A 26,144-nucleotide genomic window follows, 5' to 3' on the forward strand; every position below is an offset into this window, starting at 1 on the left:
GGAACGCGATACTCCTCGGGACACCCCTCTCTTTCCACTCATATGGCCACTGACCAGTATACCATACTCCTTTAAAGTAAACACCTAAGTCATGGCCACCTGAGATATCACAATATAGTTGCAGATTCATAATGTAAATAGGTGTGGGCAACCAAGTGATGACATCGTTAAACTCTGCAGAGAACTTCTACTATACAGTCAGATGTTCCCCGAGTATTTTCCTATCTGAATGCAGTAATGGTCTCAGGAAACACCAACCAAGGAGAGCATGAACTGGCGCAAGAAAATTCAGCCCATAGGTACCATACGGTAGGTGAATGGCAGTCTCCCAATTAATAAGCACATGTTTCAGTTTGAGCTTACTAGCTCTGCTGTTCTCCAAAACTAGAGTGTATAATTTCTGAAGTTTATCATTGGGCAATCTGGAAACCATATGCTTGGAATCTAACTTAATACCTAAGAAGGTGATATAACTGGATAGGGGTTTCAACTTTTCAGTGACCAGGGGAATGCCAAATTCTTGTGCCCAGTCCCAAAACTTATGAAACAAGAGTGAAGAATCCCCTGCCCTAATGAACAGGAAATCATCCAAGTAATGCACCGACTGGTCTATTTCTTGACATATACACATGAGACATAACATCCCATAGGCATGTATCTGTCATAATAATATGCTCCCTTGCATTGGAAGGTCAATATATGATAACTGCTGCGGTGCCAGGAAGAAAATGGAAAGCAAATTCTATGTCAGCTTTGGCCATTAGCGTGCCCTCTCCACATTCTCTGAGTAACTCAAGAGCATTTTCAAAGGAGGCATATTTACCTGAACAATCCTCAGGTGGGATAAAGTCATTAACTGAATAACCCGCAGAATAAGATAAATCATGTATTAATCTGAATTTAGCCTCCTCTTTTTTGGCCACCACTTTCAATGGGGAGATATTCATGTTGGCGAATGGCTTAATGGAGAACTGAAAGTGAAAGGGAAGGATAGGAGGTTAATTCTCTCCTTAAAATGTCACACACACACACATTCAATGTTAGTACCTGCTGCCAGTCAGTCCCTTGGGGTGCAGGGTTACCTGCAGATGCAAAGGGACATGGCAGCAACATCGACTGCCAGGTAATCATGAAGTATCCATGCATGCAATCCATCTCCATGTGGTCAGAACAAAGAAGGCAACAGAAGGAAAAGGGGGATCTGCACAATTCTTCCTCCCCCATCAGCTGACCACTATTGCAGCTAAAAGCCCAGGACAACAGGGATGAGCTGTCCTAGCTCCCTGCAGGTCTGGTGAGTCAGGTTCATGGGGAGGGAATGATGCCTACCTAATTACAACCAGTCCTACTGCATGGGTCTGCAGTTTTTTTTCTTTCTTTCTTTATTGGTTTCTATATACCGCCGCTCATCAGAGATAAATTTTGATTTAATGCAGTTTTTGTGTTTAACAGCAAATTCCCACTAGTTCACAGTGTAGTATTTCAAAAGTGAACATGACAAGTAATAATGCATACATTGGACTGAGCTGTGGTTTTCCTGAAATTCATTCAAAAGTCATGATCCAAACAGTGTAACAGAGTTCCTCAGAACACTGATTCTGACTATGGAGTCATAAATGAATGACACGGCATATACACAGCACAGATGTTCTGGCTGATATCGTTTGCAAAAATGTTTTGAACATGGTTGTTACTAGGACTTCAAAGGAACAGTAGGGAAACAACTTCAGTTATAGCACATTGAACATGATATATTTAATAGATCCTCCGCAGATGTTGCTAATTGTTATCTGGGCATTCAAAGTTTCCTTCAATGAATGGTTTCCACAGTGTATTCAGTAAATGCTATTAATGTTTACAGAAGTTCTGCCTATGAACAGGAACACATCTAAATATGGCCATGGGTGTTTAACAATAGCAACAAATATCTACAGTAATATATGTTGGCTTTCCAAATAAGCATTTCATTACTTGTAATTTCAACCCTATAGTTTCAAACCATGGACTTTTCCACTGAGATGAAAAATTGGCTTCCTCAGTTGAGCTACTGAAAGATCACCATTAGTTCAGTCTGCTTGCTTCATTTAGCTCCTCTTTCTGGTTGCACACTGCTCTTAAGATATTTTGGTGTGGGAATTAAATCTATCACTACAGTAGAAAAGAATATGATGGTAGTCTACCCAAGTACATTCCACAGAGCACAGCTGATCTCTCCCTTTCCCTCCACTTCTTTGCAATGAGGAATCCTCTGTGATTATCCCATGCTTTCTTCAATTTAGTTAACTGTTTTTCGCCTCCACCACCTCCACTGAGAGAGTATTCCATGCATCCACCACCTCAATGAAGAAATACTTTCTGATGTTACTCCTGAGTCTACACCATAGGCACTTCATATCAATCATTTGTTCTAGAGCATTTTTTCCTCTGAAAAGTTTAATTTTGTCTTACTTATATCATTGAGATATTTAACTGTCTCTACCATATCCAACCCCACTACACACACACACTCCCTGCCCTCTATCTCTCATGTCGTCTAGCGTATACATATTTAGATTCTTTTGTGTGGACCTTGCACAGTTTGGATAGTTTCTCTTTGAAATAGACTAGGAATCTGCAATATTTTGGGGTAAGCATACCTATTAATCTGAGATTTCTCTCTTAAAATGAAGTCCTTGCTCAAAGTACTATAATAAAGTACATGGAAAACAAGGCCTGATTTACTAAGGCTTTCTCCCCGTTCAGTATCTATGAGAATAAAGTTTAGTAAATAGGGCACTAAGGGCCTCATTTTCTAAAGTATCGCAGGCCTGCGATACTTTAGAAAATCGCACTAACGGGGGGGGGTGGGGACCGAAGCAGGGGGCGGTCCGGCAGCAATCGCACCGCCGCGGTGCGATCGCTGCCGGCATCGCTCCCAATCACTACACCATAGAAGGTGTAGTTATTGGGCGCGAAATAGAGAGCGAAAAGGGCCTTACCTTTCCGCTCGGCGCGCTGTCCTCGCAGAGTCGGTCCCGGTGATGCCCCAACGACTCCTCTTCCGGGGCCGACTCCGCCCCGATTTCAGTAGTACAGGCCTGCGATACTTTCGCTAGCTATCGCCGGCTTGCGCTAACAGTGCAAGCCGGCGATAGCTTTGGAAAATGAGGCCCTAAGTGCCTAATACCTGTATTTTGATATCAGTGTTGAATGTTCTGGTGGTGAAAGATTCTAACACATTGTGATTTAGCAGTTAACTTCCAATTCTCTTTCACTTTTTAGTGTGGAACTGGATTTTAAGCAGCAAGAAGACAAACTACAACCAGTTCTGAGAAAACTTCATCCAATTGAGGAAACTCAGGTCGCACCTTTGCCTTACCCTCAGGACAGTTATTCTGCAACTCCCAAGCAAAAGTCCAAAACAGAAACAAAAAAGCATGGAAGATGGAAACTCTGGTTTCTTTAAATTCATTAGAATGGGAGCTTAAGGCCTTTGACACCTATTTTTGGAATCTTATTATTTGAAATGGGGATCTTGGGAAAAATGCTCCTAGTTATCAGCAACCGTAATTGATCACAATGGGCAGCGCTGCGTTCTCACCACACATACCAAAAAGGCCTACGTGCTTATCACTAATTTACAGATGAAAGGCGTGATATCGGCCTTGCCAATTTTTTAATCACAGTTTAGCAATGCAGAATGTAAATTCAGAAGTTACATTTATATTGTCAATGACAATAAGCAAAACATTTTTCACTTTTCCACATCATGGATCATAACCTGTTAATGCAAGGCTGTCAATCTAAGATTCACAATTACTTTCAAGCCTATATATATATACACACACACACACACATATATATATATTTAAGAAAAAAGCAAGCCTTATGTTTGCAAGGGTCTTTATTTTTGCATTAAGTTTGCAAATGAGCAGGGGAAGAGTGCAATTTTCAGCACATCAGATTCTGGAGAAAGCACAATTTTTCAAAATGGTCAGAGACCATGAATAATCTCTAGGATGTGAGTATGTATGTATTTGCCTTTATGTGCTGTAAGAATTAAAACAAGTGATTACATCTCACTGTCATGCTGACACCTCAGATTTAGTGTCATCTTTATCACCAGATCTGTGACATGTTTTACTGCTCATTTCCAAAGGGGAGCAGCCAGAAACAACCCAAAGTCAGGACAGGCCTTTAATCAGCGAAAGCTGACAGGGTCAATGCTATGGGACATGGCTTTCTCAGATATTACTTTTTAATCTTTTGGTACCCAAAGGCTAAAATGATAATGACAAAAAGGATCTGGCTTATTCTTTGAAAAAAAAAATGTGGATAATTTGATTTGGTAGGTTGCTGGCTTACTACGCCTCATCTTAATAATGCTTTGTAATTCAGTCTCTGAAAGAGGCTACACACCACTGTACAAGGGGCCAGTAATCACATAAAAAGCATTATGCTTTGTACTAAAAGGTCAACGATGCATAGCAGTTGTTTTAATTAAATGTGATTAGTTAAACATTGATAATGGATTTTCAAAACAATTCAATGTAATTTACATTTAATAATATGTTATATTAACAAATTCAATTATATAGGAAAAATCTGTGAATCAATAGTTTCTAGATATTTTTAAAATAGACAAATGGACGCTTAATAGAATTATATCTTTTTTGTTAAATACTGCAGTGTAAATTAAGCTTTGGTTTACTTTTTTCACTCATTTATTTACACAATTACTATTGTCTTTTTAAAGAAAGAAAAATCAAACCTGAACTTATATTATTGTCTGTGTACAGCTCTCTCATAATAGAGGTACCTAGCAATCTTCTTTCTACTTTCTACAACACTCAAAGGGCTTTATTCAGCTATACTTTATTTATTTGCCTGTAAACAATTTGGTAGACAAGACTCAGAAGGCATGTATAAAGTGTTACTGAATAGAACCTAAAGTTATTTAAAATATCAAGTTTTGTGACAAACCAAAAATATATATTAAAAATAACAACAAAAAGAAAAACAACGGTTAACAAGGTATTTTGGTTCTTCAATTTCACATCCTGAAGCAAAGTCAACAGAATGTGAATTTTGAGCCACCAGTTACAAAAGGGTCTCCCCCTTCTGTTAGTGACTCAGAAAGGAATTCACACGCATTTCCATCAGGATCTTATCTGAGTCTCTAGTGGTGATGATGTAGGCTTTTGATGAAACATCACAAAATAAACGTCATCAGTATGGGGAACTGCCACAACTTAAGCTGCCCAGCAGTCGGCATTTCTCCTATGCTACTTTCTCATCAGCTCACAGTACAAGTTGTGCAGGTTTTGTTCAGTGAAGTACTGTCAAATCCACACAGGTTTTGCAGAAACTATTTTGGTTCAGTATGAAAAACTGACTATTGCGAAATCTATTCCACAAAAACATATAGACAGATTAAATTATGACCAGTTAGAATAGTTGCAGATGTTTGATTTCATGAAAAAAAAACCCCATATCATAATGTGTAAGAGGGCTACAAATCCTTGTATCTAAAAAATAAATATTTTTATGAATGAAAAGTTAAGAATAATAGAAAGGTATCTTTGTGCCAAGAAGGAAGTGCAATTGTTTTATGTGAAAAAAAAAAGTGATTCATGTATTTTATACTATTTTTAATTAAAGTTTCAAAAATGTTTTCAATGAGCTATCCAACTTATGTGTTTTAAAGAAATACGTTTAAGGGCATTAAATATTTTTTATTCATGAAAATATTTTAATAGCAGAATAAGATGTATACTATTTCTAAAGCATTGTCAGAGCAACAGAAAAATATTTTTTTTTAATCTGCTAAAATTTCTAGTATAGTAACATTTATTTCTATGTATAACTGGTAAGTTTCTGGCAACTATAATTTCACTATACAAAAATGATTACACAAATTTAGTATGGAATATTTAGTAAATAATATTTAATTCTGTGATGATGTTTTATATAATTTCAAATTCTAGGATTTGAAAATATATATCACAAGACATTCTTTCTGTGTACACACAGTTTCTTTTGGCAGCTTGCGGGACACTCCCACAAGCTGTCACACTCACCCCTGCCGCTACCAAACTCTGTTAGAGGCCTCCTGTTGCGGCAGCATCCTGCCATCACCAAACACTGCCAACCATCACTGGCGCCACCGTCCCAGTCAGGTCGATCCTTCCCGTAGGTGCGTGCATGTGCACATATAATATGCGTGCTGTGGCGGGAAACCAAGAGCGACACCAGCAGATGACATTAGCCTCCTGGCCTATGTACTGTAAGCTAAGGCCCTGCAGCAGTTCCTTGTCTCAGCAATGGGTCTTCTACTCCTGAAGTAGTGTGTGTTGCTCCTGCATTCCTGGTTCCTGATTCCTGTCTGCATTCCTGGTTACTGTGCCATGTCTTCCAGCCTTGCCTCATGCAGCCTAGTCTTCTCCAGCACTTTTCACCTTGTCCAGTGTCTTCAGTGTGTCTCCATCCACCCTTGGCTTGACTCTTCAGATCTTGACCTCTTGCTTGACCACAATTGCCTGCCTCCTAGACCTCACCGCTCATTCTAGCTGCCTGCCCCGACTCGTTCAGTTTGCTACCCTGCCCTGACCCCAGTGTGCCTTTGGGCTTTAGTCATCTCCACCACTCTAGGGACCCGCCTAAGATCTGCCAGCTGCCAGAACCAAAGCTCAACCTGAGGGGGAGGCAGATGGTAAAGGTGAAGCTCCAGACTATCCCGCTACAGGGCATATTTGCCAGCTGCCAGTGTGGGCATCACGGATTCAACCTCAAGGCTGCATCAACTATGTCATAGCACAAAGGGTTCACACACCCGCCACCCTTCACACAAATACGTTTCTCAAAGGAAACCAGTATAGCCTTAAAGAGGCAGCGTCACTTACATACTAAGGGATGGATTTTAAAAGGGTGTGCATGGGCGTACATGTATGCGCACGCTACCTGGCGCGTGCACATGTACACCCAATTTTATAACTTGTGCGCACAAGTTATAAAATCAGGGGTCAGTGCATGCAAGGGGGTGCACAATTGTGTACCTTGCGCGCACTGCCTTCCCCGTTCCCTTCCCCCTATCCTGACCTTCCCACCCCTTCCCCTAACCTTTCCCTCCCCAAGCCTTACTCTAACCGCCTCCAAAAGTTTTAATATACCTTTTGCGCCTGCCTCTGGGCAGGCACAAGTTGGCGCGCTGGCAGCTTGCCAGAACGCGATCCTTCGACACAGCGGCAATGGCTGCTGTGTCTGAGGCCTCTGGCCCCGCCCCCTCCCCTTTTTGCAAGCCCCGGGACCTACACGTGTCCCGGAGCTTTATGTGCATCGCCGGGCCTTTTTAAAATAGGCCCGGTGCGCGCAGGGCCCTAAATGTTAATCAAATTTGAATGAGTTATACAGCAATTGTCTACCTCAATGCTAAATAATCCAGCCCAATTATTTTATTCTTAAACTAATCAGAATTAGGAAAAAAAATGTTTACAAATAATTTTGCAGATTCCACATTAAATACAGCTTCCAATGTATGTCTCATACTTTTTCTGGTTTATAGTTACAGCATCTTCTGTATTAAGGAACATTTTCTTACTAGCAGCAAGGTTAAAGACAGGTTTATAGATAGCAAAGATGAAGAGAGTGTGACTCTGCCTGCAACAAATTTCCCAGCAGCCAAATCCATCATCTTTGTACCTTATCCACCCCCACCCTCCTGAGCCCCATCTTCCTCTAGAACCACAATGAAATGGATTTTGAAACATTTATTATTGTACTGGTAATGCACAATCACAGCATAGAAATCATTCCAAAATGAACATCATACTCATTCCTAATACAATATAACTAATAATAATTGTTGCAATATATGCAATAACCTTGCAATGGGGCACCCCTGAAGAAGTCCTTAAAAGAGGAGGTACATAGCAACATCAACATGATCACGATTGCTTTCGGCATTTGCCATGGAATTTAAATCCATACAGCTGATATAAGCCCACACCCCTCTTATCTGAAATAGGGAAAGACCATTAAAGTCAAAAACACCTCCGATGCTCAGAAGTTGAATGGTTATCAGAAAGTACTCCCCTTGTGTCTATTATATCAGCATCAATTGATGCTGTAACTAATATAGGATCAATTGATGGTTCCATCCAAACCATATAAGCCGAGTTATGGACAGACTTTCACTCTCTGCGTGACAATTCAAAGAACACACACAACAATGCTACTAGCAATGAAGGCCTGGAAGTAGCCTTCTAAAACCACTTTGTGTCCCAGTCTCCACATACGCCACAGAATTTCAGCATGTACCTCGACCGGGTGACCCAAAATCCACCATAGGCTTCAGCAGAGATTCTGTTTGCCAGACACTCTCCCTTTCCTACAACATCTGTGACCATGCTTACCCATTAGGTAACTGACTCCTGCATCTAAGAATAACTGCTACCATAACGTATATGGAGACCCATGCCTCCTTACTGCCAGAAGCAGCCAAATACACCAGTATCTTATGCCAGAATAAACTGACCAATCTCTACTTCAAGCATTGTAAGCCTGGCTCAGAATCAAGATATGTTGTTTCCTCTACAATTCATCCTCTCATTTAGTTTTGACTACCACTTGAATAAAATACTATCAAGAGCCATATTCTCCTGGGAATGTCATACAGCCAGAGGGCACTCATACCTGGATAAGATGCAAAGGTAGAGAAGACAGCACTATTACAGCAGTACACCTTGAACCTGGCTGCAATTACAAATTCAACTCCCAGGTCCAATAGAGATAGCAAGTGATGAGCAGTGTACAACTTAGAGGTGGCTGCAATTTTTATTGCACTCCCTGGTCCAAATGGATATAGCAAGTGATGTGTTCAGTGACTAGATTCTTGAAGAGGAAAGTAGCAGAGTAGGAGAATAACAGGAAATATTTTGTGAAATTTAATGCATTCAAGTGTGCTTGACTACCAAAAGAAGTCTTCAACTAAAGCTCTCAAGATGAGTATGTGAATTCAAGAAATGTACTGATGCGTGACAAATTTGAACAGCACACTGTGATACACAAAAGCTTTCTCTTTTCAAATGCACTCGAGCTTAAGAAAGAAAATGATCAGCAACCGGTAAGTCTTGGGTATTAAAACAAGAGAGTTCAAAACAAGGTTAGCCCTAGATAAGTAGATATTAAAAGAAAGGGGTTCAAAACAAGGGTGTTTATGACCCACACTGATCTAGTGAGAAGCCCTTAATGCACATAAAGTAAGTAAGAAATCAATCAGGTTTGACAGATGAGAACTTCAAAGCCCGAAATGCACATTATCGTGACATTTTGGCAGATGTCTGTCAAAATGCAGAAAGCAGGCAAGAAGCATAATGTGAACAGCAACCAAAAAACTGAAATTTGATGTTGCTGCAAGGTTGCTCAGCATCTCGTAGCAACTAGACACCAATAGTGGCTCTTAAAAGTGTAAGAGCTCCTTTCTGAGAACATGTGAAATCGTGCATGTCTCTTCTTTCCAACTACAGCATGAGCTCCATAGTGTGGTAATTAACAGGCAGCATGCAGGGGAATGAATAGCTGATCCTTGCTTTGCACAGCATACTCATTGTACACAGAATCTCTTCCCTTGAGTCCTTCCAGCCTGTCTTATCTCAGGCTGAGTGAGATAAGAACATAAGAAATTGCCATGCTTGGTCAGACCAAGGGTCCATCAAGCCCAGCATCCTGTTTCCAAAGAGTCCAAACCAGGCCACAAGAACCTGGCAATTACCCAAACACTAAGAAGATTCCATGCTACTGATGCAATTAATAGCAGTGGCTATTCCCTAAATAAACTTGATTAATAGCAGTTAATGGACTTCTTCTCCAAGAACTTATCTAAACCTTTTTTGAACCCAGCTACACTAACTGTACTAACCACATCCTCCAGAGCTTTATTGTACATTGAGTGAAAAAGAATTTTCTCCAATTAGTCTTAAATGTGCTACTTGCTAAATTCATGGAATCCCCCTAGTACTTCTATTATTCAAAAGTGTAAGTAACTGATTCACATCTACTCGTTCAAGACCTCTCATGATCTTAAAGACCTCTCTCATATCCCCCCTCAGCCGTCTCTTCTCCAAGCTGAACAGCCCTAACCTCTTCAGCCTTTCCTCATAGGGGAGCTGTTCCATCCCCTTTATCATTTTGGTTGCCCTTTCTGTACCTTCTCCATCGCAACTATATCTTTTTTGAGATGCGGCGACCAGAATTGTACACAGTATTCAAGGTGTGGTCTCACCATGGAGCGATACAGAGGCATTATGACATTTTCCGTTTTATTAACCATTCCCTTCCTAATAATTCCTAACATTCTGTTTGCTTTTTTGACTGCTGCAGCACACTGAGCTGATGATTTTAAAGTATTATCCACTATGATGGGGAGAGTGTGCACTAAGGACTGGATGTGATTCACTCTGGGCATTGGAAGCAGCACAGTGGAGGAGATCACTTGATTTATTAAGGACTTTTCCCATAAACATAAAATGGGAGAAAAGTCTTAATGATTCTGGCCCCGAGTCAGCTGCCCACACCAAACTGACTCTTCCTTTCTCCTGCACTTTTATATAGAGGGAGATGGTCCAATCAGATGGGTTCATGTTTACATCTACTCCCTCTCTCCCTTTGTTTTAAAATTTGGAAGAGAAACTGGTAAGGCTTTCAGTGTTTCCTTAGCTCTTCTTTTGGCCATATGAATCCTCTCCATATTCATACTGCTTGCTCCATGGAGGCTGGTGTTCCATACAACCTTTTTCTTAATGTAGGTGTGCCTTGGGCTTGAAAAGGTTAAAAAAACACTGGTATAGTATCTATGAGGAAGTATGGGCTAAAATAAACCACCAGAGAGGGTTTTTCCCCCCAAATAGGAGTTAAACAGGCACCTGCATGAATTCACAATGATTTGTAATAATTGTACTCCAATTTTGCAACACAAAAAGAAACCACAGATCAACACAGCAGAATGGCTGCCTCATAGCCAATCCTGGATGCATAGACAGGATGAGTCATGTGAACTGGAGCAGCAAAGTAAGCAAAACCAAGTCGATTTCCACCGAAACTGTTCAGGGAAACAGCTACCATAAGGGCAAATAAGTGCTACTAACAAAACATCAAAGGAAAGTATCTGAGCTATTTAAAATTAAAATTCATATCAGAAATTCAGCAATTAAAGTTGTACCCTTGTATATGAGCACATAGGAAAAACTACTACCTGGAGAATTATCCAATAAATGAATTCTAAATAATTAGAACAATACCTAGCATAGAAAAGACCTACTGAAAGAAAATCATGAAGACTTCAGGATGTATCAGAAATGATAGCATTATCATGATGTCAGAGCTAGAGAATGGAAAAGGAACACTGTAAACAAAAGGCTATATCCCTGCATAGACCCCAAAAACTAAAAATAAGGTACTATTCAAAGCCCCTTCCACCTCACTATAAGATTAGGTCAAAGCTAAATATTTTGCAAACTGAGAAGTTCTGCATTTGTTGGAAACAAGATGCTGGGCTTGCTGGACTCTTGATCTGACCCAGTATGGCAACTTCTTATGTTCTTATGGTAATATGAAGCCAGAAGTTATCATACCTGTTTGCACACCAGCAGGATTCTATAGTTCAGTTCTTATCGACCCAATAATTGAGGCACACCTAGCCAGTCACATTTTCAGGATATCCACAATGAATATGCATGAGATAGATTTGAATAAAATGGAGGGTGTGAATGCAAATCTATCTCATGAACATAAGTTGCTGACATACTGGGTCAGACCAAGAGTCCATCAAGCCCAGCATCCTGTTTCCAACAGTGGTCAATCCAACAGGATACAAGTACCTGGCAAATACCAAAACAGTAAATAAATCCTTTGCTACTAATGCCAATAATAAGCAGTGGCTATTCCCTAAGTCAAATTTGATTAATAGCAGTTTATAGACTTCTCCTTTAGGAACTTGTCCAAACCTTTTTTAAACCCAGCTACACTAACTGACTTAACGAAATCCTCTTGCAATGATTTTCAGAGCTTAGTTATGGATTGAGTGAAAAACGTTTCTCAGATTTGTTTTAAATGTGCTATGTGCTAACATCATGGAGTGCCTCCTAGTCCTTGTATTATCTGAAAGAGTAAATACCCAATTAACATTTACCTGTTCTAGTCCTTTCATGATTATATAGACCTCTATCATATCCTCCCTCAGCTGTCTTTTCTCCAAGCTGAACAGCTTTAACCTATTTAGCCTTTCCTCATAGAAGAGCCTTTTCACTCACTTTTTCATTTTGCTCTTCTCTGTATCTTTTCCAGTGTGACCACATCTTTTTTGAGATGCAGCGACTAGAATTGCACACAGTACTCAAGGTGCAGTTTTACCACAAAGCAATACAGAGGTACTATGGCATTCTCTATTTTATTTACCATTCCTTTCCTAATTCCTAACATTCTGTTTGCTTTTTTGACTGCTGATGACTTCAATGTATTGTCCACTTTGATGGCCAGATCTTTTTCCTGGGTGCTAACTCCTAATATGGAACCTAACATTGTGTATAACATTGTGTAACTACAATGTGGATTACTTTTCCCTATGTGTATCACTTTGCACTTGTCCACATTAAATTTCATCTGCCATTTGGTTGCCCGTCTTCCACTCTCACAAGTTCCTCCTGCAATTTATTATAATCCACTTGTGATTTAACAACTGTGCCAGCAGTCATTTGGCCTTTCTTCCATCTTATTTAAAGTGAGGAATATATCTGGACTGCACTTCTAAAATAGTATTTTTAAACAATGCCCACACCTATTGTACCCTCAACCGTTGTAGCAGAACTTTTCAGTTTTATTCTATTTTCTTCATTTTATTAAAGTCTCTTTTGAAAGTTTAGTGCTGGAGATATAGATTTACTTATTGTCCCCCTTCCAGTCATTAAGTCAAATTTGATCATGTTATCACTAATGCCAAATGGCCCCACCACTGTTACTTCTTGTACCAAATCTTGTGTTCCACTAAGAGCTAGCTCTAAATGGTTCTCTCTCTTGTCAGTTTCAGATCCAATTGCTCCATGAAGCAGTCATTTATTCGATCCAGGAGCGTTACCTCTCAAAAGCATGTCCTGAAGTTACATTTACCCAGTCAATATAGGGGTAATTGAAATCTCCCATTGTTACTATTCTGCCAAATGTGTTAGTGTCCCAAATTTCTCTTACCATTTCATCTGTCTAATCATTTTGACCAGGTGGACAATAGTATACCCCTATTGCTATACTCTTCCTCAACACACATGAGATTTATACCCATAAAAATTCTACTGTGCATTCTACTTGAGGGATAACAATCCTGCAAGATTGTTATCCTGTTGGACTCTATGCCATCCCAAACAAAGTGTCAAACTTCCCCTCCCATCAAGTAGATCCACCCTATCACTGCGGTATAATTTGTAGCCTGGTCTAGCTCTGTTCCATTCGTTATTTTCCTTCCACCAGGTCTCTGAGATGCCATTTTTTGTCTACTTCTTCATTCAATGGTATAAACTCTAACTCTTATCTTACTTTTTAGACTTCTTGCATTAGCATACATATATTTCTCAGTATGGTTTTTGTATGTATTAATAACCTGCTTTTCAATTGAAAGAGACAATACATATTCATTGTGGATATCCTGAAAACCTGATTGGCTTACAGTGGCCTAGGGAATGGGCTGAGAAGCATTGCTATAATTAGCCTTTTGAAATTTAAGCTGCCATGAAGGAATATAAACATTGTCAACAAGTTGGGTTCACAGGCCCCAAGGAATCAATTTCATAGTCAACATTACCAGATATGAGTGGTGAAAATGTAGAAGAAGAAACATTATGAAATAACAAGAAAAGCAGAAAATTATTAGAAGGGGCTTGATAAACAGGATCCAGGAATAGCATAAATGGATACCATTACCTCCCAGGATCTATGCATTGATCTGGAAATAACAAAGGCAGCATATCAAATACTCCATCAGTTTGTCCACATCTCTTTAATAACTGTTGGAGTTTATTAGGATACTTAGCAGTAAGTACCTAATGATACAAATAAGAGTTTGTTAGTCAATTGTTTCTCAAGCAAATGTGAAAATTGTTTAAACAATGGAGCAGCAAGAAATGGGCTACCCCAGCATAATGATAAATTCTCCATGTCGTCAAATAATTTGTCTTCACTCACTAAAGACCAAAAACATGTTATATGGAATTCCAAAACTTCATAAAACTGTGATGAATCCTCCGGCAAGACCAATTGTTTTGAAAAATGGTTCCTTGTTAGAACCATTATCTATATTTTGGGACAAATCTTTGCAACCTCCTGTGTTATCAATGAAATCTTATGTTCAGGATAAGACTGATGTATTGAATAAAATGTGTGCTCTCGCTATATTACCTTCAGATGTCATTTTTGTTATGATGCATGTGATCCCACTTTATACAAACGTATCTGATGATGTAGCTATTCAGGTTATTATAGATGTTCTTACTAAGGCTGAAAATCATTCACAAATTCCAACAGGATTTTTGCTTAAATTAGCTGAGCTAGTAATTCGAAAGAATTTCATGTTCTAAAATGAGTTCTTTTTTCAAACACATGGGATAGCCATGGGTTCAATTGTAGCTCCATCTGTTGCGAATTTAGACACGGCTATTAGGAACCTTTTATTTAAAAATCCTCGTATTTTCAAAAGACAGCTACTTGGATCAGGTACATTGAAAACCTGATTTTCATCTGGAAATCTACTCCTGAAAAATTGTTAACATTTCACATGTGGATGATTTTAGTAGATCCTTTTCTAAAGTTTACAATAACTTACAATTCTAATCAAATTACTTATTTGGATCTTTTGATTAATAGGGATTCTGAGGGCTTAACGTCAGTTTAAAAAAAAAAAAGAAAACTGACCGAAATAATTATTTACAATTTCAAACTTTTCATTCCACTGCTTTTAAAAGAGGTCTTACATTTAATCCAAAAAAAATTTGACTAACTGGATTTGTTCTTCCACTGATGAATTCAAGCAACAAGCATTTCTTTTGGCAAAAAAAAAAAAAAAATTAGTGGTTATCCTTTTTCAGTTGTCAAAACAGTGTATCGTTGTGCCCTGTATTCAGATCAATCATCATTACTTCAATACCATAGGAGGGAAGTTCATTCCAAAATCACGTGTGTGTTGCCACATTCTCATAAATCAGCATTGGTAGCTTCAAGTATTAGGAAACACTGGTATATTTTGACACTGCATCCAGTTTTTAGTGAACAGCATCTTATATAGCTTATAGTAGGGGCAAAAACATTAAAAATTTGATAGTGAAGGCAGAGTTACCACCCACAAATCTTATTCTGCCATCAGAACATCAAGTTGGCCATTATACATGAATAATTGAGACATTTGTATTAACACACTTACAGGACCATCATGGAAGCATCCTATTACTCATGTCACTTACAAAAGAACAACTTTTATTGACTGGAATTCATCAAACGTGATTTACTTGATTATGTGTAACTGCTCTCTACTTTATGTCAGCAGAACCTTCCAATCCTTTAAAATAAGAATGCGGGAGTATAGAAGCCGGCTAAGAACCAAGAGAGAAAAGGCACCCATGGTCAAGCATTGTCTTCAGTTTCATCACTCCTTTGAACAACTAACTTGGACAATTATAGATTCCATCACAAAACCCACAAGAGGAGAGGATAATATATCCCAGTTCAATTTTTTAGAACTCCGATGGATCTATAATTTAAATACTATGGCACCAAAGGGCATGAATAAAGCTATAAACTGGTACTCCCTGATACGAGGTACCTCCTCTTTTTATGACCTGAAAGTGCTTCTGATTTCTAATTGGTTCTTTTTCATGTCCTTCAAGTTTTAAACCTGTGTACAGTATTTTAGAAGGCAGAGGTTGCGGCGTTGACATGCTTTGCCATCCATGACGTGATGGGATACATCAGATGAAGTTGCCTATTTTGGCCTTTAGGAAGAATGAAATCTCATTGTTTGGGAGTTGTGATTATAACATATTTGAACTTTGAGTTATTTGGATGTGTTTGTCTTCACATATCTTGTTTTATTCCTGCAGTTCAGACCCATTGCCCCTAATGAAGATTTGAAACATGCGGTGTGTTGGGCGCTTCCACAAGATAGAGTAAGATAATTTCTCCTGCTGTTCCCATCAGGTTTTTGAATTTGAGCACTTCAGCCATTGAACTTAAAGTTAAGTGCACACCTTCACCTATTTATGAACATTTTAAATTTTCACTTAAAACTTAAAAAAATATATATTTTCAGAAAAATTTAAGGAGATTAATGATTATATAATTAAGGGACATTTGTATAAATGCTAAGCGTTCCTCCTGATGCATACTGGAACAAAGATTTACTGAAACGCTTTTGTCTCTATAATATGATGGTCTCGATTATTAAGGTGTGATCTGTCTTTTCCTTTCTCGGTACCCTGGTTTTCTATGGTTTTTCAGTTTTGATATTTACCTGGGTTATTTTTGGTCTTTAGTGAATGATTTCTTCAAATATTTTGTCTTAACATCTTATACTTAAACACTGTACCACATGAGGTCAAGTCAGAATGAGGTTAGGGATACTGGACTTTGGGCTATCCCACAAGAACTTAGGCTGTACTATCCAAAGACACCTTTCCTTAGTCTAACCTGCAAACCATTATTTACGTTTTCTATAAATAATTGGATTAAACTGCACCCCATGGAAGAAACCAGTAGCAAATTCATAACACTCAAATTTTTTTTTTGGCAATATACCATTAGCTGTTCAATTTCATGTTGTATGACATAGTCAAGACTACTAGTACAGATGGAGCAAATAAGAGGTTTCCAACAAATCTCTGAAGCACAGGTCCATTAACAATCATTAAGCAATGTAAACAGGGGCATCACCCACCTCCAGATCTTCGAACCCCTATCTGTATCCAAACAGGGGAACAGACCAGGTCAAAAGATGTCTAGGAAAATTAATTCATTTTTATTTTTAATAAATGCTCATCTATCATTGGCCAAAACACAAACCTATAAAAGTAATTTTAAGCTCTCTTCGACATAATGCAAGTATTAAGAAGAGCACTAACAATAAATATGAGAAGTGAGTTTCATTCTTGCTAAGTGCAAAACAAAACTACAACAAATTGTAAACCGCCTAGACGGTCAGGTCCCTGCCCAAGTCGCGGCATATAAAAAATTTTAAATAAATAAACCAAGAGGTTTTCTTGCAGTTATGTGACAGCTAAAAGCAGAAAAGGATATTGAAAAAACCAAACCAAGTTAATAATCTTCCCCTTTCTGGAAAGACCATATAATAAGCACTATGCATAGACAGTCTGGATTCAATGGACCAGAAACAGGGGGAGCCACTCAACTGATACAATAAATTTCCAATGGAGACAAAATATTCCCCATTTGATGAGGAAAGTAGAAAACAGGTCTTATGCCAGCCAGAATGAAGTAGTGCAAAATTCTGAACAGCAGGCTGAGAAACAGGGAAGCCAAGGCCCAACACCCCCCCTCCCCTTTTTTCCATACAACACTGGGCATGCGACTTCAGCCTCCATCAAGGCACCAAACCAGACTATAAGACTCCAAGTGCAGGAGAACATTCACTGCATACAAAATACAACAATCCCATAGCTCAAAGTCTTGAAAAAAAGGAATCTGATCCCAAATCCAAATCTAACAAACTCAAGCCAAGGATGGCGGAATGGGATTTCACACTTGTGCTTAAATGATTGGTTATTGTGCCTTCCCATTTCTCACTGAGAGCCATGAGGTAGGGAAAAGGGAGCCTAACCCTGGAAGAGGCTACAATATGGCTGATCAGAGAGGTTCCTGAACCATACTCAGGGCCACAAGATGACAAAGTGCAGTGATAAACAAATAGGCATGGGTGTAGCTTGCTTATTGCGGCGGTTACTACCCCTAACTAATTAGGCTAGATATTTCACTAGGATGCAGCTCCAACACTGCTCTCTCTACATTAATGGTGGGGGTGGAAGGTAAGTAGAACCAAAGGATGCTAAGAGCCAAGAGTAACAGATAAGTATGAGAAAAAAAAAAGTGTGAAACTTGCTGGGCAGACTGGATGGGCCGTTTGGTCTTCTTCTGCCGTCATTTCTATGTTTCTATAGCAGAGCCCATCCACACCACTTCCCCCATCTTAGAGCTGCCAGCCAAAAACAGATAGGCCAGCAAGGCACATACAAGACCCAGTTATGGTACTGGTGACAATAGAGGGAAATGCCCATGAAAGACTGGGACACATGATCTCAGTGCATGCAGTGACTGAGAAAGCCCCTTCAGCACCTCAGCATCCCTTCCAATCTTCTATACCTACAGGCATCCACCAAATGAGGGTAGGAGCCGGTGGATCCAAAGCAATCTCAGCTGAACCTGGGGCCACAAACTCACTTTGGGGACAAAACCTGACACCATAGTTCATGCCATCAGAAGAAAGGGACCTAAGAACAAAGGTATTCACCTCAAGGAGAGCAGACTGACCACCCTTTCCTGCCTGTGTTGTCCAGTGAAGAAACAAGGAAAGAGCACCAGTGGGGACAGATGCAACCCCAGCTCTCTCCATGTAATGGCCAATCATGCTGGGAATGAAGAGGTACGGTGTCTGGGCAGGGGCATACCTCATAAAAGCTGGGCATCCGGCAGCAGGTGGTGTTCTGCCTTGAAGGAGAATAGGATCCAGGAATGGGGCCAAAGACCATGATCGGAGAAGAGGACCAGGACAGAAACTAGAAGAGTAGTCGAGGACTAGGATCAAAGCAGGAACCAGGAAACACAGGGAAAGGCCAGGCAACAGGAAATTATGGAGCGAACTCTGTAAGGGCTGTTGAATCAGTAAAGGTGTGTCAGGGTGATGGCTCCTTATAAGCAGCCCTCAATTTGGGACAATAGGAAGCCTCAGGAGATTGGTCTCCCTAGCTTGCTTAGTATTTTCTATAATATTGGAGAAAGTACTTACCAGATAATTTAATTTTCCTTAGTGTAGACAGATGGACTCAGGACCAGTGGATTATGCTCCCCTACCAGCAGATGGAGATGGAGCAAGCTGACGTCATAGTATATATAACCCTGCAGTGACCCCAGCCTGCCAGTATTCTCTTCAAAAGCTACTGTGGACAGACTAGCAAAAAACTTGATTAAAAACATGATTAAAATAGGTAACCAGAACTGTACTCAACCAACCATAAACACTGAACTCACGTAAGAGTCTAGGTACTCCAAGCTAGGGACTGGATGAACACTTACCAGTAATCCCTTAGGATCCAGAGCCCCACAGGAGGACTACTGACACACTCATGTGGCAGCCAAGTGCAGGAAACTGAGTCCATCTGCCTACACTAAGGAAAACAAAATTATCAGGTAAGTAATTTCTCCATTTCCTAGTGTGTAGATAGATGGACCCAGGACCTGTGGGATGTTCCAAAGCTACTCCTCAAGAGGGTGGGAGGCTGCCCACGGTCAACTCAACATCACATGCGCAAAGGCTGCATCCTCCTGGGCCTGCACATCCAAACATTAAAACCTGGAAAAAGTTTGTAAGGAGGACCACATGGCAGATATCCACGGGAGACGACAAACTAACCTCCGCTTATGACACTGCCTGAGCCCTAGTAGAAATGAACCCTAACCTGAGCAGGCAACAGCTTTTCAGCATCCACATGTGTTTTAATTTTATTTTAATATTTTTTAAGAATGTATGTTATTATTTAATATGATTTAATGGATTATGTCTGTATGTCCATCTTTGGTTGACATTATGCATTCTTTTATGATTTTAAGAATGCAGTTCTTAATTTTATTAAATATGATTTAATTAATTATGTTGTATGGTATATATGTTTATATATGTTTTTATATGGTTTTACATGGTTATACATGTTGTATTTGTTTGTTCACAATAGCCCCTGAAGCAGCTCAGAACAGAGCAAAACTCGGCCTAAGTTGGACTTTTTATGACTATTTGTGATAATAAAGAATCCTTGGTGTTTACCGATCTTCTCCTTTTCGGAGATATCTCTCTACATTTACCACTGATTCACTAATTATGAATCATAACCACCAAGAAACTTACAGGCCAGTGTGGTACAGGCCCTAAGCACTGTCACTGTAAGAAAGAAGAAAGACTTTTACCCAGGTGAACTTTATATAGTCTCAGTAGAAAATGAAAAACTTTTGTCCTGTTACACTGAAGGATACCATATCAGATGTGCTTGTTTATATGTTCCTGTGTCAATAGGAGTAAAGCAGACAAATACAATATGACTTAAGCTCCTAAGCCAGTGTCAGGGATGAGCCAAGGCAAGTCCATAGGTCAGAGAAAAATGATGATACTGGCAAGACACAGCCCCCCCCCCCCCCCCCCGAAGAAACAGGGAAGGAGAACAAGACCTACAACCTGCCTTTTATTCACACGGTGACGATTTAGATAAAATACTACTGCGGTTAGAACAGAAATATATTTTTTAGTTTAATACAATTGAACTGTATGGCTTAAATTTGGAGGTTGATTATTCTGTGTTCTTATAATCCCTTGCTGCTTGTGTTATAGATGATTTTACCATCTTTTTTTAATGAGTCTCCACAAAAATGTTTTATATTTTTATATTATGATATAATATTTTCTTTGGGTTCCATACGACTGTGTCTGTATCATTTATTTCTATCCCTTTTTTAATGTCATATATCTTTATGTCTTTATTTGATGTTTGTCTGCCCATCGTGTTTACACCTTGTGGTTAATATTTTCGGTTTTTTGTCATATTTTTGGTATTTTTGAGTCACAGCATTTCACTTAGCTATTTAAGATCACATTATCAATAGTCACTCTTATTTAGCCCCATTTTAGATAGTTTTTTAATGTAATTTGATTTTCCACACTTTTTGTGTTTCAATCGCATACTTGTTATTTTGCCCACATGCAACCTTGCCAGCCATTGTTCATCACTTTAAACAAGCACAGGCACAGGAAGGTGTTTTGTTCCATAGCATACCATGATAGCTATTATCTTTTGTCTAAACCAGCGTCAACACAGCTATGATTTTTTAAATATTTATTTATGCATTAATGTTTTTTTCGGGTTTCAATCCGTGTGGGTTTTGGCACATTAATTCAAGTTGACATTGTCTTGAAGTAACCTTGTTTTCATCATTGGGGACCTGATCCAAGGAATATTTAAAAATATTGTTTTTTGGATTTTTATTTTTGTTCATTTTGCGATATATATTTGCTTAATGTTTTAATTTTAATTTTGTTTTCCTTAATCTTTTATTTTTTCACTGAATCACCCTTATTCATAGCTTTTAATTACATAGATTTCTTTTCTGATCGCATTCATTTCATTTTTAGACTGAGTGACTTGACCATGCCTACATGAATGATTGGCAGTAATTTTGGAGGGATTCTGAGCGTTTTAAAATCACTTCACTGAGCTTTAGTTAGTATTCTGTTGAGAGGGAGACTGACGTGTTGCCACTGACTATGCGTAAGAGTAAGTTTTCTTGGTGATATATGTATTATATACATATTATATCGTGTTATTCTTCACTTTAGTAACTCCGTCATTATTGTTAGGTTATTAAGTTTAACTTGAGTACTACTGGTTAGATTCCGTTGTTATTTTGCCTACAGGCACAGTTTTTTTGGTACATAAATTCAAGGTGTTATCTATCGCTCAGCATTTGATTTAAAAATAGTGTTTATACTTTTCTTTTAGTATCTTTTAAAGAAGCGCACCTCCGTTCGTCTACGTTGGTGTGATCATGTTGCTATATAGAATTGTTCATCGGCTAAGTTTGTTTTTTTAATTCTTTTTCTTTTCTCATAGTATCATCTGGTATATATTTTTCTTTTACATATAACTCTCTTCTGATTGTATCCTATTCTTAGACTGGGTGACTTGACCACGCCCATATTAATGATTGGCAATAATTTTGGCGGGACTCTGAGCATTTTAAAACCACTCCTCTGAGCTTTAGTTGGTAATCTGTTGAGAGGGAGACTGACGTGCTGGCGTTTATTATGTGTAAGAGTAAGTTTTCTCGGTGATACAATATGTGTTGTATTAATATTCATATTATATTGTGATTTGTTCACCTCAGTCACTTGGTCGTTTTTGTTAGGTTTTTAGCATAAGCAACACCGGCTTAGATTCCGCTGTAATTCTACCTATGGGCACAGTTTACTTTCCTTGTTTTTTACAACAGATTTCAAATCGTCAGTATAAGCTATTATGTATGGTATCAAAGTTTTACTTGGCATGGTTATTCATAAAGGGGTAGATTTTCAAACCGCGCGAATTGGCGTACTTTTGCTGGCGCATCAGGCGCAAGCAAAAGTACGCGGGATTTTAGTAGATACGTACGTAGCCGCGCGTATCCGCTAAAATCCTGGATCGGCGCACGCAAGGCTATCAATTCTGTATAGCCGGCGCGCGCCGAGCCGCGCAGCCTACCCCCGTTCCCTCCCCTCACCTTCCCCTCCCTAACCCACCCGCCCGGCCCTGTCTAAACCCCCCCTTACCTTTGTCGGGGGATTTACGTCTCCCGGAGGGAGACGTAAATCCCCGCGCGCCAGCGGGCCGCTAGCGCACCGGGACGCGACCTGGGGGCGGGTACGGAGGGCGCGGCCACGTCCCCGGACCGCCCCGGGCCGTAACCACGCCCCTGGGCCCGCCCCCAAAACGCTGCCGACACGCCCCCAAAATGCTGCGCCGACCGGGCCCGCCCCCTGACACGCCCCCCTCGCCAAACCCCGGGACTTACGCGAGTCCCGGGGTCTGCGCGCGCCGGTAGGCCTATTGAACATAGGCGCACCGGCGCGCAGGGCCCTGCTCGCCTAAATCCGCCCGGATTTAGGCGGATTTAGGCGAGCAGGGCTCTGAAAATCCGCCCCAAAGTGCTTTTGCGGTTTATAGCATTAATTGGTATTAATTTTGGCAGGACTCTGCGCATTTTAAAAGCACTCCTCTTAGCATGATTTGGTAATCCGTTGAGAGGGAGACTGACATGCTGGCGTTTATTATGTGTAAGAGTAAGTTATTCAGAAAGTGCTTTTGCGGTTTATAGCGCAGCCTCTTAAGTATTTTAGTATACACATTTCTTGCAGCGTTTGTTCGATTTGTACAGTTATATTTTTAAATCAAGTGATAGTAGTTTTTTTTGTCTCCATTAGTTTAGATGATCGTTGCCTTCTCCACAATTTTTTGAACTTCCTGTGGTTCAATCAAGTTGTTGTCTATTTAAAGTTTTTGCAATAATCTGATTCAGTATTCATAATACCTTATTGTAACTGTTATTATTACAAAATAGTTCCTCATTCTTTATGTGCCTTCACGGTGCAGTTGTTTGTTTGCTGCCTTGAGCTCCTATTATGTTTGGAGCCCATAACAAGGGAAAGAAAACTCACTGGCGTTATTACGCTTAATGTGGAAGCCAACAGTACATTATTAATCTCAATACTTCAAGTAAGCAGTTTAGAGAAAAAGCTATAGATATGAGAGCCAAATGTTATTTCACCTTTGGTCTTCTGCATGTACACTTACCTTATCACTTTTTTTTGTTGTCCCTTGTGTTAATTAAATAATTCCCACATTTTTATTTTGCTTTTTTATTTTACTTTTTTGTTTTTTTCATTTTTTGTTACACTTTTTGGCTAGATTGGTGACTAGGTGATTAGACATCCTACTTGCTCCATTCAATGTTTGTCATATGTTGTTTTCCAAACTGGTTACATTATTTACGTTTTTTAGTCATTTCATTTCCCGCTGTTTACTCATTTCTTGATTATACATCCCTTCGTATCTTCAGCTTTTCCTGTTTTTTCATACAGTTCACAGTTTTGTACTTTCTTTTTTATATAGTCAGAATTTTCAAGAAGGAAATCCCATGATAATAAGATCTTTCATATACGTATAACAGATTATTTCACACAGGTAAAATCATCTATAATTTTTATATGTTTGTTACCACATGTTCACACGTTAAGATCTGCAATTCATCAGATGAATGTATATTTGCCATTTTTAATGTTTATATATGTTTAGTACCAGTATGTTGACTTTTATTTATTTAATTTTGTTTTAATCTTTCATTTGTTACAGTCATCCAATGTTGCATATATTTTCTCATCATTTTTATGCTTGTCCCATTATCACACCTGTTTTACATTTTATAAGGATCATGTTCCATTTTATATGTTTTATATATGTTCTATATCCATTTGTTACACTTCAGTATTTGTTCTTATTATTTTTGTGAGTCATGTATATTTTTGTACAGTTATGTCAACAATTTACTTTTATTTATTTTAGCCCCTGAGGCAGCCCCCGCGAGGGGGGCGAAACTCAGCCTGAGTTGGGCATTTTGGTTATTGGACCTAAGAGTCTCCCTAATAAAGATTTCAATGCACATTTTTAGGCATCTATATATTTTTTTGTGTTTCCCTCAGAACAAACTCTACCACTGATGCAAAAGTGACAGGAAACTGCCAAATGGCAACGGCAGTTCCCAAAATGTTAATCCTACCATAGGGCATGTGTGCCTCTGTAAACCTTGAATAAATCATATTTTACCATGTCATATCACAACATCTTCCAAACAAAAAAGTGGGCAAATTGACACTAAAAAAAAATAAATTATAAAATAGTAGTATGGAAAAATGTAGCACAAACAAAATAAAACTGTCAGAAAGTAAAAAACCTTCTAAAAAGTTCCTTTAAGAAAAAAAGACTGCCATAAAATAAGAAACAAATATGAATGATACCAAATCAAGTATGGACCATGATCCATAACATGTACAAGCAATTAAAGTGCAGGTTTTAAAGATGCCACTGACTCAGCTGGAACTCAACCTCCATTTACACAGGGACTGCAGATCTTTGGGGGTTATATATGTAATTGTCTGCCCCTGCTCTAAAAGATTTATGTGGGAAAAGCCCCATGGGTCACTGCATGTGAAAATGTTAGAACATTGGTGTTTTATGAAAGAATAAGCCTACGGAAGAGCCTATTGTCTCTCATTGTATGGTGTTCCAGCATGATTCTGATGATTTACATTTTCTGGCAGTTCACTATGCTGATATGGGATGAATAGGTGCAAATAAAGACAAAACTTTGTTAAGGTTGAAACAGAAGTGGATTTTTAAATAGAATTTGGTTGAGCCCAATAGCTTGAATACCAAGTTGGACTGATCTGTCTTTTTGCAATCAATTTCTTTTCATACCACATGGAGAATAGTGTTGACTGCCAGTGCTGATGTTATGATACAGCTGAATGACTCCAGAATGGAGACAATGGGTGCTATAAGCAGTAATGACGTTTTGAAAAAATTGATTGACTGACAGATGCAGAACCAATGTGCGCCAGGAGAAGCAGTGATGCTTTTACTCCTGCATTATGTCTGTTGAGCTTAATCTCTTGCCCCACTATCATAGTTAAAATAATTTTTAGACTTTGTTGACCATGAAAATCTTAAGTACATTTGAAGAATGTGTTCTGAATGTGCATGTAATTTTTCCTACAGCAAGTATCAGCCAGTGTCAGGTTTCTCTTTCTTTTGAAAAAGTGAAGCAAGACTAGAGAAATGCTAGATATAATTTGCTGGAAATTTGTACTGTTCATGCATTCATGACAGAATTTCAATGAGGAAAGTACTTTGGATTGTAGTTTGCTTTTAGCATCTTGCTTTTATGCCAGTTGGGACAGCACTGTTACATTTTTGAAAAATGCAACCAAACAAAAATCTTTTCTTGCAAAGGGTAAATGATTACAAATGTGTAGCAAGATCCCCATTTGAGTGAGTCATGGTCTGATACCACTGTAAGCTTGATTTGGTAATATTCAATTTTGTTTTTTGTTCTATGACATTTTTCCTTAAAAAAGCTTTTACTTTTTTGCTTTTTTTTTTTTTTTTTTTTATTTGTGGCATGTTTTCAGTTCTGATATGTTATTTCTGTAGAACTAGTTTGCATACCATTTTGTTTGCATTATATTGATAAGTGCAGGAATTAGAACATAAGAACCAACATACTGGGTCAGACCAAAGGTCCATCAAGCCCAGTATCCTGTTTCCAACCGTGGC

The 26,144-nt window shown here is 39.0% G+C and overlaps 2 protein-coding genes across 8 annotated transcripts in view; one reads left to right on the forward strand and one right to left on the reverse strand.

The window, feature by feature from the left end:
* INSYN2A (inhibitory synaptic factor 2A) overlaps positions 1–5,653 on the forward strand; it is a 127,097-nt gene extending 121,444 nt beyond the window's left edge. For 2 of the 3 annotated variants that reach the window (XM_029610030.1, XM_029610031.1), the window contains one exon: positions 3,262–5,653. In XM_029610030.1, coding sequence (XP_029465890.1) covers positions 3,262–3,445 — 184 coding nt within the window. In that variant the 3' untranslated portion in view covers positions 3,446–5,653. The remainder of the gene's footprint in view (positions 1–3,261) is intronic. The other variant, XM_029610032.1, reaches the window with a different exon arrangement.
* The window catches only part of DOCK1 (dedicator of cytokinesis 1), a 1,428,876-nt gene that overhangs the window by 812,597 nt on the left and 590,135 nt on the right, over positions 1–26,144 (reverse strand). The gene's annotated exons all lie outside the window — the stretch shown is intronic.

This window comes from Rhinatrema bivittatum, chromosome 7, assembly GCF_901001135.1.
Source record: "Rhinatrema bivittatum chromosome 7, aRhiBiv1.1, whole genome shotgun sequence".
NCBI lineage: Eukaryota > Metazoa > Chordata > Amphibia > Gymnophiona > Rhinatrematidae > Rhinatrema > Rhinatrema bivittatum.